We start from the raw sequence: 20,171 nt of genomic DNA, 5'->3' as shown, positions 1-20,171 counted from the left end.
AGGCAGAAGACACCGGTTTCCAGAGCTGTCACCCTTACACATGAACATTATGTTTACTGGAGGGAGAAGGGGAAGAAGAATTAAAACATTTTAAGAAGTAATAAAATGTAGCTGTGAAATGACAAAAGCCGGCTGCTCTTGCAGCATGCTGCACCATGTGTTATTGTGTGACAGCTCTCCTGACAATTAAAATGAAGAGGTCGTGTGCACTAATGGCAATGCCTAATTATGGAATACATGAAATATACTATAAATATTCCAGCATTTCCAAAGAAAGTCTGTGACATTTACCATCAGAGGTATCATGTTTGTTTTTCCATTTCCATGTCTACACTTATAATACTGAGCATGTAAATGCTTCTGTAAGTCGGGAAGTGCCCTCCTCCCAGGCAAAAGAAGAGCACTTTAATACTTACACTGTTTTGCTTGGACATATGAAAGATATATGAAAGACCTCAAAGTATCTTCACAACTACTAGGCATGCCCAAACCGCCTCAAAAGCCAAATGTATACTACAGTATCCATTTTGCAAATGTGTAGAGTGAGGTAGAGAGATGATCTGCCCAAAAGCCCAGAGTGCCCTCTAACTGGAACTCCACATCTATTCTACAGCCATCAGATTGGTGGTGGTTGCTATTTATTACCCAACATTTACTGCTGTAATAGTATCTGGAGACTAAACAGTTAGGCCACACTACTCTGTGCCATGCAAACATGTGACAAATGACTACACAGGGATTTTACTGCAATAAAGAAAAAACCTGTAAGAACTAATTGCCCTTGCATAAAGTATCGCAGGACAGGGGAGAAAGGCAGAAGATATTCTGCAAACCTTAAGCTTTTCTATTTTAGGAGTCAAATCTGAATATTTTAAGCTTCCCCAAAATCTAAGAGTTAAAATACAGATATTTATTTTGTTTTGAAGCATGCCTTTACGCTGAACACAGCAGCTAAGCAATCAGCACCTGTCAAGTCTACTAAACTATTCTCTATTTAACCAGAATTTACATTTAGTTCAGTCAATTAATATAAGCCTTATCAGGTTCATGATAATTAGCACACTTATTAACAGCAGTAACAGCAGCAGAAATGGTGTCAAAAGAGGAGCTTTGTTGTAGTTCTGTTGTTACCACCAGAGACTCCTATCTGATCTTACCTGGTGATCCACTTGCTCTTGTACTGTCAAGGAGACCCACTTACTTTGCCCTTAAGCCAGACAAATTACTGTGACAAGAAACAGACTTAGGGTAGCTTCCATTCACAGATCACTTTAAGTACTTTACAGGTCATGTGCTGATAAACTACTTGCTTTACCAATTTCTTTTGGCTTACGCAGGCCTAAACTGTTTGAGTTGGAGGGGAAGGTTGGTTTTTATTTTGTTTTTCTTTTTTTTTTTATTCCTCTCTTGCTGTTTTAACCATGTGTGTGTTGTAAGGTTTGTGCCATTACAGTTAAGGGCTGTTGGACCAAAAAATAATTTTAATCAATACGGAAAAAAAAAAAATCCACTTTTGCTTTCCTTTGCTTCACAGATATTGTTAAAGTGCACATTAACACATGCCGCTTAAAGCAAGTATCACTTGGAGCAATCAATAAGGCCACTTCTTGATTTTTTTTTTAGGGTAGTCTTTTAATGGCATTAAATGGTGGGTACAATTTAGACCCTTCACACAGAAGATGCCCTCTTGCCCATCAGCCCAGAACTTTAAGTATTTTGACCAGAATTGTCAAATTCCAGATCATTGTTTATACACATACACACTTTCTTGTGACTTTCTCTAGAGCTGCAGGTTCATAAGGGTGTAATTTACAACGCAGAGTAGTGTTTTAAGAAAATAGTAACTCAAAGCATAATTGCTGATTTTTTTCCCCCAGCTTGAGCTAAACGTTTTCCCTTTCTCTTAGAGTAAACTCAGAACCATTAAGCCACATCATTAGTCCAAATTATTTTGAGAATAAAGCTAAAAGTTAACATTCTTTGATGAAATTAGCCACTGCTTTAACAATAAAGGGAGTGTTGTGCTATCCTTCACTTATCACTGTCCTTAACGATTCAGCATTAGATAATACCTGGAAAAAAATTAAATCCCTAAATTGTACTGTGTGGCATATTATACAGGCAGGCAGGTGACTTTATAAAAGGTGAGACAGTGCTATAAACTAAGAGTCAAATCAGAATTTGAACCTTAATTTTAGATTCCTAGGCTTTTCGATGTTCAAAGCAGACTGCTAACGTTGGTTTAACATTATCTGTTTTTGTAATAGTAACTACAGAAGCAGGGACAATTTGACACAAACTAGGTTGAACTGTAGTGAAGGTGTTTCCAGGCTACATTTTTAAGAACATACTTGAAAGACTAGCAGAACAATCCAGAGCTGTCATATTTTCACGAATTCAAAACAATGAGATACTTAAGACTCTATTCACAACAAAAAGAAAAAATACAACAGAGGAAAAATGGAGACTTAAATGTTTCTAAGTGGAAGAAGCATACATTTTCCATTTCAAGTGAGAACTTTTAACACTTTATTCCTGACACAATGAAAAAAGTGCTTGTATATAACCCAGCCATGCCAGCAGCGAAATGAATCTCCAGGCTGCCCAATGATCTAAGAAAATCTGAATGGGCATATGGGAACGGCTCATTTTGCAAGACCTCCAAAACCAACCTACTGATAAACACCGGAGGGTGCCTGACTGCCTGCAAACTCACATGCCTATTTGTTGTTATTCTTACTCGTTACTGAGTCATTATTATTATTTAAGTGCCGACAATGCACTCATGAACCAGAACAGATGCAAAATATCCTGTGCTAATGAGAAAATCAAAGCCTTTCTTATATTAGCAGTTTTATATTATAGGATCTCTTTATTTGTGCCAATAAAGCACAACAGTAATTAATACAGCAATATTTTCTTATTGTTCACAAGTAAAACAAGTAAAACTGCTCAGATTCTGCTTTGGCTCTCCCCCCTACCAGCACAAAATACAATAAATTCTATTGAAGAATTCCTATTAAGACAAACAGCTGCCAAATAAAATACAACAAAAATCTCCCATAAAAGGCTGTTGTCTGTTTATTCAGAGATACAGTCAGTACTCCTCACAGAAAATAAACAGTGTGGCACTGCTCTTTCATATTTAAATACTTATGCTGTGTCTTATTGCCATAACCATCTCACAGGATAATTTGTTAACCGAGTGCTGGAAGGTTGCACTAGTCCTCAGTGTATTATGAAACCGTGGGTCCAGCATCAGCTCACGTTCTCGAATAGCAACAAGAACTGTATGTAACCAGCACGTGCTTTCCACCCCAGAAATTGTGCTTCTACATATATGAGAAAGCTGACAAATACTTCCATTTAAATAGTTGTGCATACAGAAGGTGCCAGGTTTGGACATTCCCCGATAGCGGTGATGGATGCATTCTCCAGCCATGTGCAGCTCCAGGATGACCCCTCCAACAGGCCAGGTTTGCTGGGGAGGAGGGTGGCTGGGGAAGGCTCCCTTGGCTCCTGAGACACCTGCAATTCCCACCTCCCCCAGTGCCGCTGGAGCCACACACCAGTGCACACTGGAGCTGTGTCTGCTTCTTATGATTACCCATTTTTAAAGCAAGGTCAGAGATATTAGAGCTGCTTCATGTGTGTAGGTAAACCTGCTGCAGAGGATACTTAAATTTAGCTGAGAAAGAGGGCACTGTTCATTCAGTAATGCCAAATGGAAACTACTTGCCCTCAGCAAACAAACCTGTGCATACTCCCCGGATTTGGCCCCAGAAACTACAACGTAGGGTCTATCTCCACCTCAGCAAACATTACTGCCCTTTCGAGGAGCATTCTGCGTCATGGGAATGTACTCACGACCAAAAACACTTTTGTGACAAGTAAAGGGTTTTTTTTCCTCAATTTCAGTAAGGAACACAATTTAAGCAAAAAATGACTCAGCTGTGACTGTACAGCTCAGTGAGTGCACCAGTGCTGCAGAGAAAACGGCCAGCGTGGAGCAAAGCGCTAGGTCCCGTTGTCATTTCTCCTAAAACAAAGTGGGCTGATGAATGATATGTGATTCTTAAAGTCTTGTTCAAGAAGCTTACTGGAGTCAGGGACAGGCCCAATCCTGCGCTGGGAGTCAAATAGGTATAATCCTGTATTAACACTTCGGCAACCCAAGGCCCTCCCCAAGGGCAGAGCCCAGCACAAGCCTCCCTGCCCACCCAGGCACTAGAGCTGCTCCCACTGCGTTTGCAACCAAAGTTTGCAGGTGGCTCCCTGCTCTACAGAAGAGCCTGACTACACATTTTATATCAAAATACTCCTACTGATTCAAAGTATGTGGGAAAAGGAGCCAAGATTAAAATGCCAGAGCCAATAAAACTGCAACATGTATCAACAAATGAAAATGTGAATGAAGAAGTTTCATCCTCAGCAAAGGGAGGACTGAGATCCTCAGAATCTGCTTTTCTTACTAAAAAGGTAACTAAAAGAGCTGGATACTACCTCTCTGCTCAACACCAGAAACCAAGAGCACCTCACGGTCAGAAGACCAAGTCTGGCCCTAAACACTTAATGGGATTAAATAGAAATGGCAAAAACCTTAAATACAAGTAAGAAAACATCTATGAAAAGATAATCTGCTGCTCTTTAAAGGTCTACGTGAAAACAACTGCCAGTTGTAACAGCAGCATCCTGTCAATGACACACATTTAAACAAAAGGAATAAAATACACAAACAATAAGCCAACATTCTGGCAACAATGGATAAAAATGCCTAAATTTGTAATTTTGCATTAAATATTTAGCTTAAAACCAACAACCATGGATTTGAATTAGAAGAATGTTTTAAAAACCACTGGAACCGTGACAGATGAATGACAGTTGGACAGTTTGATCACAACTGACAATTCACACAAGTTCAGAGGAATGCCCAGCCTTCATGTCCTCTTAAATCAGCCATAAGCCAACATGCGCTTATCATTAAGCATGCACTTGCGTCCGCTAATGTAGGCACACTCACAGTAAAGTACTGTGTGTACTTAAATACCTTGCTGAGCCTGGCAATGCATACAGACATGGCCGTGCCGCTAAAAGCCATCATTTTCAGATTTTTGACAGTCACCCCTTGCCGCATCCCCCATTTGTTCCTAGCTGGGTATTTTCTTTGCCAGAACATTTATAACCCCTCGTATTACTCCCCCAAAGCTGTGAGGCAGTCTTAACCACAACTTCGAAAACACCCTGACATTATAATATACAAACATGTACAGAAGATATACACACTCAGACACACCAGGGGATAAAACAGACTGGGAGGAAATGAGGAACTTTATGTTACTGTCTTTTCTAATGAGATAGAAAGTGGCAGATGTAAAGATTCCATTCAACCGACAATCTCTTTTATGGTATGAATAAACTACTAAAACAGATTTAATCCTTTATAAAAATCAGATTATAAGAAGCAGACAAAATCACAACTTTATTCAATACGCCATTTTATCCAGTGTGACTAATGCATTATTTGTATGAACTTAAAAGTGGAGCGTTGGAAAGCTATGAAATAAATCAAATGCTCTACTTTATGTAATCTTAACAGACAGATCCCATTAGGATTCTACTATGCATAGCTGTTGGTTAAAATCATTGACCAGTATCCTTATAAATTAATCAACTGAGGTAATGCTGGCTTGGCTGTCATCGTTTGCTCCTAATCTACATTTAGAATCACTTCAACTTTTCAAGCCCTTTGGAACAGGTTTATCAATTCTCTCACCCTTGCTTCAGACATCCACCTAACCATTAATTGTTTACAAAAGACCTAGTACAATGGAACTGTATCATTTATGTTCCTCTTCTTTCCACAGATATTAAAAGCATATATTGACACTGTGTTATAATTAGTTAGAAAGATACTAAATCTTAACCAAACATTTTAGCCTGCCTCAATTTTTTGATGAGACCTTTTATCATTGAAGTTGAATTTGCAGGCAGATTGCGTGAGTTTACACAAGTGAGAATCATTACAAAATCTGAAATAACCCTGATCTGGTTGAAACGCAGCTAGCAGAATACTCTTGGTTATGGATATACAGGAGAAAAAAGCCTTCTAGATATCAGGTTATTTGCGGAGCTCTAATGTGTTTTCAAACATATGACTTCTGTGTTATGCCTGTGTATTTTATGCAGTTTCTAGTCATGTTTGTTAGATGTCTGCATGTCATGTACTGCAAGATTCATGAGCAGTCTACAACCACGCAAAATTCTCACACAACAGCTTGTCTGGGGTAATGGGGAAAGAACCAGGCAGAGTGAAGTGACAGGAAAGTGTATTATTTATTACCCTGATGAGGATAACACCTAGTCATGGTCTACGATCCAAACGTGCTCAATGTCTTGCTGATGAGGCTGTATGATTCTGAACGAGCACACAGGTGTTTTCCTACACAAATGTCAAAACCCTCTTTAATTACGTTCCCTTAGCTATGACCCCTCTATGTGCACATTAAAGATCAGTTTGGGCAAGGGCTCTTTAAAGAGAGAAGGAAAGACTGAGCAGTAACAAAAATATTGCAATAGATTGCATAATGTTTCTGGAGCTCTACCACAGAGTAGGTAAAGGTCATCTTCTCCAGAAATGGAGTGAGAAAGCAAAGGAAGCTCTGGCTAAGTATGTTTTAGAGTTTACTAAATCAATGAAAAACTTCAACCAGCTGCAGTGGCCTTCAGCTCAGCCCTCTAGTGCAACTTTACTGGCCCACAGACAATTATCAAAGCCATGAAGACAATACTTCTAAAGTATGTACGCTACTAATAATCTCCCTAATTGCCTTAAAATGATACACAAGATTTCATCAAAATTCATCCCCTTCTTCAAAAGCCCACTGTTAATTTCAGAGCCAAATTCCACCAACATAATCTACTAAAACACCTATGTGCAAATACCTCCTGCTTTTCTGGGACGTAAAAATAAAGACCATCAACTGATTTTGCTGTCTATTTTCCCTTGAACCTTGAAGGAAAGGACCTTTGAATAGAATTTTGCCCCTGTATTTATTTTTTTTTTTTTTACGTCACAAAGATGTACTCTTCTAGTGCTTGCTAATCGTAACACAGTAATTTGTATCCCCAAGTGGTATAAATAGAAAATATGTTCAATCTAATAACATATGTGAAGAAAACTCATGCCCAGGGTTAACCAACAAAGCGGCGGTCTGCTAGAAACAAAGGCAGCTGGCTCAAAGAGCAACAATGCTTCTGAAAAAGTGTGGATGTACTATTCAGTGAAGCATCCAAGACATGACATTTACTTAAGCTACAGCTGCATATACAAAGCTTTTCTGTAAGACCCAGGAAATGACAAGTCTTCTGGAGTAACAAGACCATTCTGTCTCTGAAAGGTCCATGGCCTTCACTGTCCAGCTGAGAGCAGGGTAAATTATATCAAATATGCACACTGTAAATAAATTCTGCCCTTCAGAAGAGTTTCTCTGCTTTGATTAACTTTTGTTGCACATATGCTCTCCCCAAATCCTACCATTTCTCTTTATGGGCTTGCCTTTCCCCTACTAATATATCTGCCTAGGTTCCTGTCTTGCTCCATCACTATAAACATTCATAAACATTAAGGGACTTAACCTCATCACACCCCTGCAGAATAGGAAAATATACCCATCAGAGTGGGCAAGCAGTGAACTGGAACACTGCTGACAGCAGTCCTGACCAACGCCAAGTCCTTCTGCAAGTCACTTCGCTCCTCTCTTTCCATTCCCCCGTGTATAAGAAGGGGTAATGACAATGACTTCTCTGCAAAATGCCTCAGTCTACCAGTAAAATTCTGAGATGTTATTCTTCTCACTTTACAAAAGGAGGTAGAGCAGAGAGACGTAAATCAACTTGCTTGAAAGGTCTGTGGCCAGAAATATCACCCCAGCTTTCTAAACATGTGTCTGATATCATCAGCACAAATGCTGCATCCAACACAGGATCTCAATGCATAAGCTATGCCATAGACAATCTGCGCCAATACTGCTCTTCTTGTAGGTAATGCAGTACAAGCAAGCTAGTTAAGGACTGTATAGCTAGAGTGAAGTTCAGAGTAGAGAAAATGTCAAAAATAGTTCCCAGCTGACCCCCAGGAAGATGAAAAAGCGAACAGAAACACCAGATAAAGGTAACTACACAGCTGGCCCTTCTCTCTCATGCTTTCCACCTGAACAAAAAAAAAAAAAAGCAAATTACCAAAGACATAAATATCATTACCCCACTTAAACAGACAAAGTGACTTTCCAAAGGCAGTAAAGCAGCTAGTGGCAGAGCTGGTAAGAGAAACCACGTTCTATTCCTAAATATATATATTCACCTTGATTTAGCAAACTTAAAAAGGATGACAACAACTCTGCCAAGTATTACCAAAAAAAGCAAGGTAACTTAGCTCCTTCTCCAAGCAACCGCTAGCCTCAGCCATTGGCCGATGCCTCAATCCCTTCACCTATCCCTCTTCAAAGGCTTGGTGAAGACAAATGGGCCTTCCAATGTGCAATGAAGCATAAAGCCATGAAAATCAAAGGGCTGCTTTTTGAGTAAATATGAGCTCCAAAGCCATTGTCCTCTCCCACAGAGGAGATCTATGAAAATGCTTACTATAGCATATGCGCAGTATTCTTTACAGCTCTGCCTCCCTGCTGACCACCAGCCCCAGGGCCCAGTCCGCTTCCCATTACAATCAGCTTCACCACACCCACTGACTTGTATTGGAATTCTTTCAGGGACCCTAACTAATGAGTTTTTAAACACTTGTAGACAGAGAAGATAATTCCTCATCATTATTCTTCATAGGAAACACCAGGAAGAATGTCATTCCATTGTTCTACAGGAAAGAAACTAGAAGAAAAATCACTCCCACATTCAAAAGAGCAGCCCGAAGTTTTTATACATGAATGGGCTACCCGAAGCTATGGGTGTCTCACCTGAGAGTCCAGGACAGGGACCTAAAAAGTGTGCAACCTTCTGAAATTAAGCCCCCTGAAATCATGTCTCTCACTGGCCTCTATGCAAAGAGGTCCATAATCAACAGGCATATATTTTCCCAAGTCTTGAATACTACATTCTCAAATATAACCATGGCTACTAACAGCAGCATCAAAACAGACTCACCTAAACACCGTATTACTGCAGGATCTTAGTTTCCCTCATGACATGAGACTAAAATAAATGGGAACTTGCAACCTTAATGACATTTTATATTTCCTGATTTTATATTTAAAGCTTTGCATTTGCTTTCTCTACTGACAGTTGCTTGCTTTTTTCCTCACAAGTGAAATCTTAACCCAAACCAGTGATACAGTAAAGGATGAAAAAAGAATAAGTAGACCTACATAATGGACTGTTACCCTCAGACCTAAAAATATTTTAAATGAAAAACATTCCATTGTAAAGCCACCTTCAGCACAGATCACAAGCCACCAAGTACTGCTCTGTTTTTACCCAGTCTTACTTTTAGGTGTCTATCACTTTGTAGAATGCAGATACCATCACCTATCATAAGGGCCTACACTTGAATAACCAAGAAGAAAACTTTTAAACTATGGTCAAATCCTGACAATAGTCCATGCAAAGTGCCATAAGGAAAAAGCACTAGCCTCAGTAGTAAGACATCTGCAGGTTTGAGCCCCAGGCACTGAAAGCAATGTAGAGCTACAGAATTTACTTATTCCACAACACCACGTACACCCACAGTGATAAAAAAATAGCTATTATAATACTTGTCAAAGGAACAACTGAGTGATTTTTAACTTGGTGCTCTATCTCATTTTCTTCTTTGCTGGTTGTTAATACCCCAACCCCTATAAAAACATGTAATTACAAGTGGGCTAATCATGTCTTACTATAACTGGTAGCACCATGCAGCATCTGAGTCAGGAATCTGAATTGCTGACTACAGCTCCTCGCTAAACAAGACTTAGACATTGTACATAGTAAATAGCATTCCTCCATTCTCTGTGTCGCCTACAGTGAAAATCAGCTTCCAGTTGTGGTATCATCTCCAACTCTCCTTATACCTCACCATCTCAAATCACCTGGAATAAGGACTCATCGATAATCTCCAGTAAAAAGACACAGATTAACTGCTGAGGTCACATAAAGAAAAGAAATTCCACAACTAAGAGTTTTCTTCTCTCGGTGGCTTGATTTGAACACATTCATAAAACGTCATTAAAATGTGATATAAAGTTTTACAGAAGAAGAGACTACTGACTAGACCTTTGTTTAACAGTCATAATAATTTATGGTGTGGATCTGCTACATACGAGTTGAAAAACAGCTTCTTCATGATAAAACAGTTTGTAACAGCTGGGAAGTTAACTGCAGGAAGTTTTGGTTTATTCCCTTACCTCAGCTCTCTAGTTCCATATTATTTTTTCAGCACTACGAGCCCAACCTTGTAAACCCATCGTACTGACTGCACTCAACAGCAGTCTTGTTGAAATTAAGGAGCAACTTGCAATTCTTTCCAAGTTTCTGCGAGACTAGGCTCCAGTACAGAAAACAACCCCCCCAGCTCATTCCCCAAAATCTTCACTCAAATGCAGATTGAATATCACATGCCTTTTGTGAGAATCTTTAGTCAAACAACTATATCATTAGAAGTTATTCAAAATGGAGTTTAAAAGCTACTGACATGCACATTGCCATCCTTCCTCTCATTTTTTATCTCTACAGCTGTCCATTAGTCAGGAGTAACGTACCTTCTGACCTCTGACCAAAGCTATTAGAACAATTTAAACAAATTTTTTGATTACAAAGCATCAATATAGAACATTCAATAACAATAAAAGGATGAAAGAGCTGTCTGTTTGAGTCACTGTTGTGACTTCCTGACTACATTATATTATGAGTGGTCTGGAAGGTTATACTAACTTGACATATTACTGGATTTACTATCTTCTTTTTCAATGCTTAAGAAAGAATTTGTAACATTGCAAAACCCAGAGCTGTGGCACAGTTTCAGTTTTCAGTGTTAATAGATGTTTGATGGCTTTATAAAATCTATTCTGTTAACTGCAACCAAGAGAAAAGATTCAAGCTTTCCTCTTCATTTTTCTTTTGTTTCTTCTCAAAAGAAAGGCAGTAAATTCGAATTAGACAGGTTCAGAATTGGGCTCTGTAGAGTTTTTCCACATGCATAGTATTAGGTGTGTGCAAAGTGCCTCGCTGATCCTGGTCATTAGAGAGTTGCTCCACATTTCATGAACTCTGCCTTTTGGCCAAAACAGGGTCAAAGCCAGTACTCTCTGAAGTCAATTGGGAGCATCTCCATTGACGTCACTGGCTACTGGCTCAGGCCCATGCTGGAGAAAGACATGGGAACTTTATGGTTTTTATTGATTATACACATTTAACAAGCATCCAGGAGCCCAATTCTTCAAGTCCTCTACACAAAGAAATTCCATTACCTCAAACTAAAGGCACCAGGGAAATACAGGCTGGGGTCTATCTGTTTAGATGCTTATTCCACATACTTCATGGGTTCGGTGTATAAAATGTTTCCTACAATTCTTCTACTTTTTTTTTTTAAAATGAGATTTAATATTTGCATTCTTTCTGGCTGCCCAGTTATTTGTGCAATCATGTAAAACTGCTGATAGATTTCAGGCAAATGGATGTGTACTATACAGTCAAAAATAACATCAGTTTCCATTACCAAATACATGGAGAACTGGGATTCAGTTATTAGTAAAACATGTTGCGCATTTTGGGAGTGATCAAGAACCCAGTTCAGTAAAACTTAACTTGAAATCAGAGTTGTTTCAATAGGACTGCTTGTGTGCTAAAAACTACATACCTGCCTACCAACCCTGCTTTATTAAGACCCACGTGCTTTTTCTAAGTCTTAGAGACAATTTTGCCCCATCTCGCATGATGGGAATTTTGCTTGACTTGGATAAAAACAGAATTTGTGCCTCATAACACAAAAAGCACCACAGCACTCCTTCCATGACGTTGGAGCATACTGTCTCAGTCCCAAGAAGCTCAAAAAGACCAGCAATGTCCACCCATTTTTTCAGAGATTATTTAGTATATTTATTTAACTTAATACTTTACAGAACGTCACATTTTCCCCTTAAATTATTTAGTTAAATTCCAGGTTGCAGTGACAGTCTTGTCAGACAGACAAAAGGAGTAATTCTGCTTGACTGAAGGACCTGCATCATAACACCATCTTCTACTCAAAAAGAAAATCCCGAACAATGTAATTGGCATTCACATACAAAGTGCTTAAATGCTCTGAAGTTCTGCCTGGCTTCAGAATAGCTGAACAGTATCTGAAGTATCTATTCTCCATCCCAATTTGTATATTTTAAAAGTCATTAAATTCTTGAATGAATCATTAGGAAAACAATTCAAATGCTGTTAAACTGATTGTAATTTTGCCTTATAGGATAGATGTGGGCTTAATGTTTGCAAACGGCCAAATTCTTTTAAGATTTACACTCCATGGAGTTCAGTATCAACCAGGGAAGAATTACTAAATCAGGATGCACTTCAAGTACAGGTTTTGGCCCAATACTATTTTTGGTCTTTCTCAGCTGCTTGTTTTGACAGCATCTAATCCCCCTCACCCACCCACCAGCAGCCACACAATCTATCCATTTACACTTTCAAAGCAAATTGAAAATGAAACGTTTTCAAATAATTACTCGGGGATGTCTGTAATACAAATCCAAAAAGTAACTGCAATTCAACTGTAATATTTCTTAAGGAGAAGAAAGGGAGGGGGAGAAAAACCTTACAGAAATCCATTCAAATGTGACTTTCTCCTATACTAATATTCCCACCATCCCCCCCCCCCAAAAAAAAAAAAAAAAAATCAGTCTAATTCCCAAAGAGCCTATTTACTCTATTTCACACATTCCCATCAGAAACACCACACTCTTTCCACATTCAGAAGACTTTTCATTTAGCGAGCTATTACAGACCCTGGTGAAGAACAGTAACTGAGAAGGTCTTCCGCAGAGGCACAAGGCAAAGAGGGATAGGGGAAGGTGGGTGAAAGAGGGGAAATACCCAAGGCTGGAACTGAAACAGTTCACCTTTGTCTGGAGAGCAGGATCACCCCCTCCAGGTTGAGGACTATGTTGAAAGTACACGCTGCTGGGGCATGCAGTGTGTTTTTGCATTCATACAGGAGAGGAACCTGGCCCACAGATGGTCTGTTCTCAGCTTTGTCAGCCACAAACAGACCTTTGAACTTTCTATTTATATAACAGTTTAGTGAGTTTAAGCCTCTTCCTGTATAACTGGCAGTTTGCTGGTTTTGCTGTAATTAGGCTACTTGTGGTACGTAATATAAAAAAAAAAAAAACCAAACAAGAGGCTTGTTTCTCTGCAGTGAGAAGTCTTCCCTATCACAACCACACAGCTACAACGACACTTACCTGCTGATCTTATTTCCCCTTGCCAGATTTTATTTTATATCCCTTAATATGCATTTTCCCACTAAGTATTTTCTCCACTTCCACTTTTTTAAAGATTGGAGGACTTAAAAAATATTAATACCAACAACAATAAAGATAACATAAACCATGAATCTCTCTGCCTTTTTTGTGTTAGTGATGAGCTATATATTCTGCAGTGGTTGGGTTTTTCTTGGGTTTTGTTGTTTCCCAGCTGCTGATTAATGGCACCACCTTACTCCGTAAGCAGGTTCAAATCTAGCCACATGGTCCCAGCACACTTCAAGATTTCATTTACTTGGTTACCACAGACAAGCGTGGAAAGTGATTTAAAAGATGAAATTTGATTTTTAACAGCAAGTGGTCCCCTTGGTGCACACAGGCATTCAAGCTTTTCATTATATCCATCTCCCTTCCTTTCTCCCTCATAGAATGGCTCATATTAAATGCAAGCCCAGGTGAACGTGTCTTATTCATCCAGGAATCATAGCAGAATTTAGCTTTGGCCCTTTCACCTCAGCCAGAGTTTAGATTCATTTAAATTGTTTTTGGGTTTTTTTTTCAGCTTTTCAAGTCTGGCAAAACATCCACGGGGATATTTGTGGCCTTATTTTATACATTTTTCCCAAGTGTTAACAAAAAAACCACACCAACCCTCAGCTACCCTCCCAACCACATTCTTGATGAAGGTTCAATGAAACACCTCATTCTTATACTACTGTGATCTCTCCTAATATGGGAAACTAAAGGGCTGATTCTGCAGTTTGTATCAAGACAAAGCTCCCACTAATCATCCGGAACGCCAGGCGAGAATTTAAGAACACATGTAGTAGCAGCACACGCTATAACTTTGACAGTTCTTGACAAAATACGTTTCAAGAAGTGAGACAAAGACACACCTCCGTTGGGGGTGGGATTAACTGTATTTTTCCCATCAGCCCAAAACTTCCGGGGAGTGATTTCCTGATATAATGATAATGCATGGAAAGTGTTACCTTTACACCTTTTCATTGGATTAAAAAAAAATCTCTGCTTGAGCGATAAATTTTTTTTTTAATATATATATATTTCTCAGGCTAACTATGTTTCTGTTGTACTTTGCATACAGATAATACATACAAACACCCCCACACACACTGTAGGCCTGAGCTTGCCTTCTTGGCGACTGCAGCACAGATTAGCACAAGTTTTGGGTTTGCAAGGAATGCAGAAGAGGGTCTCTAATTGCCTTATATATGTTTGTGAAACACGTTTTACAAAGGCCAGCTTACACACAGAAGGAAGGAGGACAGTTTCAAAATAAGAAGCAGCAATTCACACATCATGTTATATGCACTTATTTGTAAATATTATGAAGTAACCATACCATAATGGATACACAGACAAAAATTAATAAACCTTGATGGGTGAGCATGCATATTTCTGGGTGTGTAGAGATGATGCACGTGTAACACATTACATATATACACATGCACATATTTATGGATAGATGAGCTAAATTCGTCTCTCCTTAAGCAATGCAACTACTTGCCAGAGACAAATCTTTACATGTACAATAAAATACATGTAATGTTTCTGTATACATGTAGATTGTGTACCTACATATTATATACATGTGCACATGCATACACTAATTGGATTATTAAAAGCTAAATCCACCTTGATCTCTGCAATAAGTAACTGAGTGTGAACGCCTGTGCCATATAGAGAGTTTGTATAGATATCAAACATACTGAAACAAAGTAAAAATATTCTTTCCTCATGGACCCTAAAAACACTAAAACCAATAAATTTCACTGTACGAAAGCAAGCAAATGGAATTTCTAGAATGAGTCGCAATATGTTAATATTTTATAGAAAAACAGAGGCACGAGAGTTCCCTTCTTTCTGATGCACATCTCTAAATCCACATAAAACCATAGTCAAATGAAAGTAAGTTATTAAGCAAACATTAAAACTCAATACCTATAATGTGCTTAGCATTTGAACTACACCCACATATTGGGTTGTAACAGCTTCCATTAAATTAATGATGTTACCCACACTGTAAATTAGGCAAATTGTATGCAAATATTATTTTAGTAGTAATACGGTGGTTATCAGTTGTCTGCAAAATAAATTAGTGTAGCAGAGTAAAGATAGTGTGGTAGAAGCATAATATTTAATTGAGAACTAATTTTATTGTGATTATCACTTTTAAATAACAACAACATGCTTATTAAAAGATGTAATATGATGGTTTATACAGAGCTGATAAAACACACACATGATCCACAACGCCTGCTTACAGATTAATATTGATATAGTGTAATTTACGGTTCCAAGGATTTACTCCAAATCGCTGTAAAATAGAACGTGACAGGTATTTGGTTCCGATTATCTTGGATTTGCAACCATAGCTGTTAGACTGCGTTTGGCAAAATGATAGTTATTAACTAAATAGATGATTTTTTTTTTCCCAGACATACCTTTATATTATCAAAGTAAAGTAAACCCTCCACAAAACACGAGGTCCAAATGCACATGCATACAAACATATAATCCATGTGACATTTAGAGATTAGGATCACAAAATACAGTATTTTAAACTCTGTCTTTCTTGGCAAACTGCACTCCAGCCTAAAAGCATTTAACAAAGCAGTAACCAACCACTGAATTTCACCGTGCATAGTTAAAGAATTATAACTGTATTTGCTAAATTGAAAAGTAAAGAACCAATAAAAGCAGTCAAAGAATAAGCCTAATCTCATTAACCAGCCGGGAAAGTGACTAAATACCTACCCAAATTCTAACTTTCCCAGCTACTTGTCACCCATCGAAAATTCCTTAACATTCACTTTGGTAACAAGTTTACAATACACTTAAACAGATGCACCGACCTTTTCAAGGTGTGCACCTATTTGCAGAGCAATATAAACCTAAAATTCCACTCTTGAAAAAAGAAAAAAAAAAAAAAGAAAAGAAAGAGACAGAGACGGGGGGGGGGGGAGAAGGAAGAAAAAAAGACCTGTTATAATATCACGGGGACTGATCTTCCCACTTCCAAAACTAACTTCAATAACGCTTCATCCAGAATAGGAAACCAGCAAAAACAGCAACAGAAACCCCCACACTGGACAGGGCTACAGTTGAACTGTGCCACACAGCAAAACTACAGTTGCGTTTCTCCCCGTGAAGGGAACATTGTCACTGACAGCAGTAAACACAACATTAGCAAAGCCGCGATCCCGGGGAGAACATCGCCTCTCCACACCGCTTCCCTGCTCGGGGAGGCGGTTTGCTGTTGCTGTTGGTATTTCAGCCAGCACCCCGGCACATTTCAGCGCTGCCCCTGCCTCTCCTCCCCCTCCGGCCAACTTCGCCCCCCGCAGCCGGCGGACCGCGAGGTGCTCCCCACCAGCCGGAGCCGGCGGCGCGGCCGCGGAGAGCGGCCGGAGCCGGCCAGCCCCGGCGGCGGCTGCCCCGGCGCGGCTCCCCGCGGGCGCAGCGCGGCTCCGCTCCCCGGCGGGCACCGGGCGCTTCGCCCCCTCAACAAAGGCTAAAGCACCGGGGGAGCGAGCAGGGAGGAGAGGAAGGAGGCAGCTGTTAGAAGGAGAGGGGTGGAGAGGCAGGCGCGGGGGGGGGAGGGGGGGAAACACCAGAAAAACCACCCAAAAAAACCTACCACTGCTGCTCTAAGTCCCAGTCCCTGAAAAAGTCGAATAGGTCCATAACGATCTGGTGGGGAGACTCAGAGAAGTGGTGCCCCCTCCCCGCCCCGCGCCGAGCCGAGGAGAGCCGAGCCGAGCCGGCGCGGCTAGGGCTGCCCGGCCGGCATGGGCAGCGGCGCCGCGGGGAGCGGCGGCCGCCGCGGGGCCGCGCGGAGCCGCCCGGGGCTCGCGGAGCGCCGCCGCCGCCGCCCGCTCCGGCCGCCGCCAGCAGCGCGGCGCGGCGCGGCTGGCTGCCTGGCTGGGAGAGGCAGGCACGGCGGCGGCCCTGGCGCACGCACACACACTCGCACACACACACACTCGCACACCGCGAGGGGAGGAGCCGGGGCGGCCCGAAGCCGCGGCATGGAGCCGCCGCGACAGCACCGCCGGGATCTGGCGGAGCCTCGCAGCCCCCCGCCCGGGGTGCGCGGGGAAGTTTTGCGGAAAAGGAGAAATAGCGGGGATGGGGGCGAGCGGGGCGGCTTCGCGCCTCGGGATAATCCGAGAGCTCTCAGCTCTCCTGACTGGGCTCGGAGAGGGGAAGAAAGAAGCAGGGGTAGGGGAGAGGAAAAAAACCAACCCAAACTAAAATAGGCACCTATAATTTAATTGCCAAAGCCAGCTCCTGTGAGTGAACAAACCTGACTCCCACTGACATGAGAGATGGCGTAGACATGGCACGGACAACACTCTGGGTCAGCCTTACTGGGAGATGCACGATGGCAGGGGAAGGGGGCAGAGGAAAGCACAGGCCCAGGCAGCCCTGGGGGGACTGAACAAAAAGGGTCCTCCCCAGCACTCCTGGGGTTTTGCTCCAGCTGAGCAGCATCTGCTCACCAGCTGGGATGGCCGCCCTTCCCACTGCCTGCGTGCTTCATAAGTAATGGAAGTGGCACAGCTCACCTGCGGGCATCAGGCAGGACAGGGGCGTCCTGAAGCTCTCCTGCAGAGACCATCCCACTCCCCCACCTGCCACAGGGAGAGGCCAAGCAGGAGTCCCAGGCTGTCACACACACGCGTGTGAGACAGAAGGGGAAAGGGGACCACTGTGCCCTCCATCCCCTAAATCAAATTATTTTCTACCCAGGTTCACACACCCTGCCCACATGCACTTGTATCCAACTGCCTTCTAAACAGTAACTAATATCTTACAAAACAGATGTGGAGAATCATAAATATAAAATTCCAAACACATATACCCACTGAGCAAACACGTACATGGATATTGCAAAGACAAGACCAACACTATGTTCATTTTTACTCCGATTTTCCACAGGACCAGTCACACCCTGAACTTCCCTGCGTGCCAGCGAGTCTCGGGGACTTGGTGTTGGCAATGTTGGAAAAGACCCTTGCTTTGGTGGGGTCCCATCTCTACAGCCATGCCGCAGCCCCGGGAGGCTCACGCAGCCGGTCACAGCGGCCAGCTCCACTGCCGCAGAGACCAGGCTCCAGTGAACCCTCTAACAGAAGCATCTTTATGAGCTTCCTGAGAATTAGGAGACAAATCCAAGATTATAAAGTAGATCAGTGGCAGAGCAGCTAATGTAATCCACAATTTTTGCCTTCCTAAGGAGTACACAATTGTTTTATAAGCGCTATTGGGTTAAAAATAGTGCTGAGGAAAAGCTGTGGAACTGTTATCAGTGGAAGTCAAACGTGACAGACTTCATCATCTTCGCTTGGGCTTCACGGCAAGATTCGCATTTGCATCATGTGTCTTGTGGGCCCCCAAAAGGGAAGAAGCTCAGGCAAGGCTGCGTCGCTGACAGTCTGTGCTCACACGCAGCAAAACCCAAAGCACTGCTCCGCTCCTCTCCCCGCTGTGGGCAGGTGCACGCAGCATTTCCTTTCTAGCATCTCTGTTTTCTCCACAGACTCAAACACAGTGCTCTGGGCCTTGAGCTTTAAAATATCATGAGTCAGGCCCCTCTTTCTTCTGTTTCTTATTTTAGCGATGTCGTCGGTTTTAAAAGCCCTGTTTAAAATCGTAATTTGTGGCCAATACTTTGAACCAACATGGGAGGCGGGGTGACATTTTCAGAACTTTTCTTCAGAAACAGGTACAGAGGGTTGCTGGTTTTTTTTAATTACTATTAATAAAAGTAAAAGCCTAGTCTGTCACCTAATCACTTACATTCAATAACTCACCTATTTTTGGTATCTTGAGCTCAAACAATTAAACTCAACTAAACGACTTACTAAAAGCATTCTGCGCTGGGACTTGCTGGAGCTGGCAGTTCTGTTCCCCCCTGTTTTCAGAGGGGGGTCTGGTGGCTGCCAGCCGGCCACCCCTGCACCAAAAGGATTTGCAATAGCAGTTGCTCTTACCCAGCAGAAAGAAAAAATATTTCCCAGGTATTAGTGCCTTCACTTTCTTAAAGTAAACCCTTTTCAATTCTTCAGAAAGCAGCAAAAGCTGCACAAAATAGTTCCTTTCAGAGGCTTTCAGAGCTCATTCTAGCAAAGATAAGGGGTGGGAGATCCTGCATGAGCAAGCAAACCTGCTGTACCCATGAAGGGCAATACTAGAGATAATCCCTCTCAGAAGTTACGTGTTTGGCACCTGGAGCTCCCCAAACACCCCACACCCTCAGCTGCATAAGAAAGTTTGTGCATGAGCCAGCTTTTTGCAGTCAGGTTTCAAACCGCCCAAGGACATCACGCTTGCAGACACCCAGCCAAGGCTCCATTGGGGCCCAGCGCTGGACACGCTGTCTGCTGCCACGGAGGCTGGTGGGAGGGTGCCTTCACCACCCCTCTCCCAGGGACGCTCCCCAGGGAGTGCCTGCTGGCACTCCACTGCCAGCAGCCATGCTTGGCCCCACACAACCTCAGCGCACACCAGCTGGAGCAAGAACTGGCCGAGGTCACTGCCTGCTCACCATGGCCATGGACTACATGAACGAAGGGCTGCAGGGAGCATGGTGGGGCGATACACGCTCCTGTAGTGCATGGCTGCCAGCTCGGGGGCAAGCACAAGCATGAGGCTGTCCCAGCTCCGGCTTCAAATAGCAAAAGGGTT

The 20,171-nt window shown here is 41.9% G+C and overlaps 1 protein-coding gene across 3 annotated transcripts in view; it reads right to left on the bottom strand.

Moving 5' to 3' along the window:
• The window catches only part of AFF2 (ALF transcription elongation factor 2), a 348,869-nt gene extending 331,641 nt beyond the window's left edge, over positions 1–17,228 (bottom strand). For all 3 annotated transcript variants that reach the window (XM_076347219.1, XM_076347221.1, XM_076347220.1), the window contains exon 1: positions 17,119–17,228. In XM_076347219.1, the coding sequence (XP_076203334.1) occupies positions 17,119–17,165 (47 nt within the window). In that variant the 5' untranslated portion in view covers positions 17,166–17,228. The remainder of the gene's footprint in view (positions 1–17,118) is intronic.
• Between the last annotated feature and the right edge of the window lie 2,943 nt (positions 17,229–20,171).

Source organism: Aptenodytes patagonicus, chromosome 9 (assembly GCF_965638725.1).
Source record: "Aptenodytes patagonicus chromosome 9, bAptPat1.pri.cur, whole genome shotgun sequence".
In the NCBI taxonomy this organism is placed as follows: Eukaryota; Metazoa; Chordata; class Aves; order Sphenisciformes; family Spheniscidae; genus Aptenodytes; species Aptenodytes patagonicus.
The sequence above is the reverse complement of the archived record's forward strand: the minus strand, read 5'-3'. Positions and strand labels throughout refer to the sequence as shown.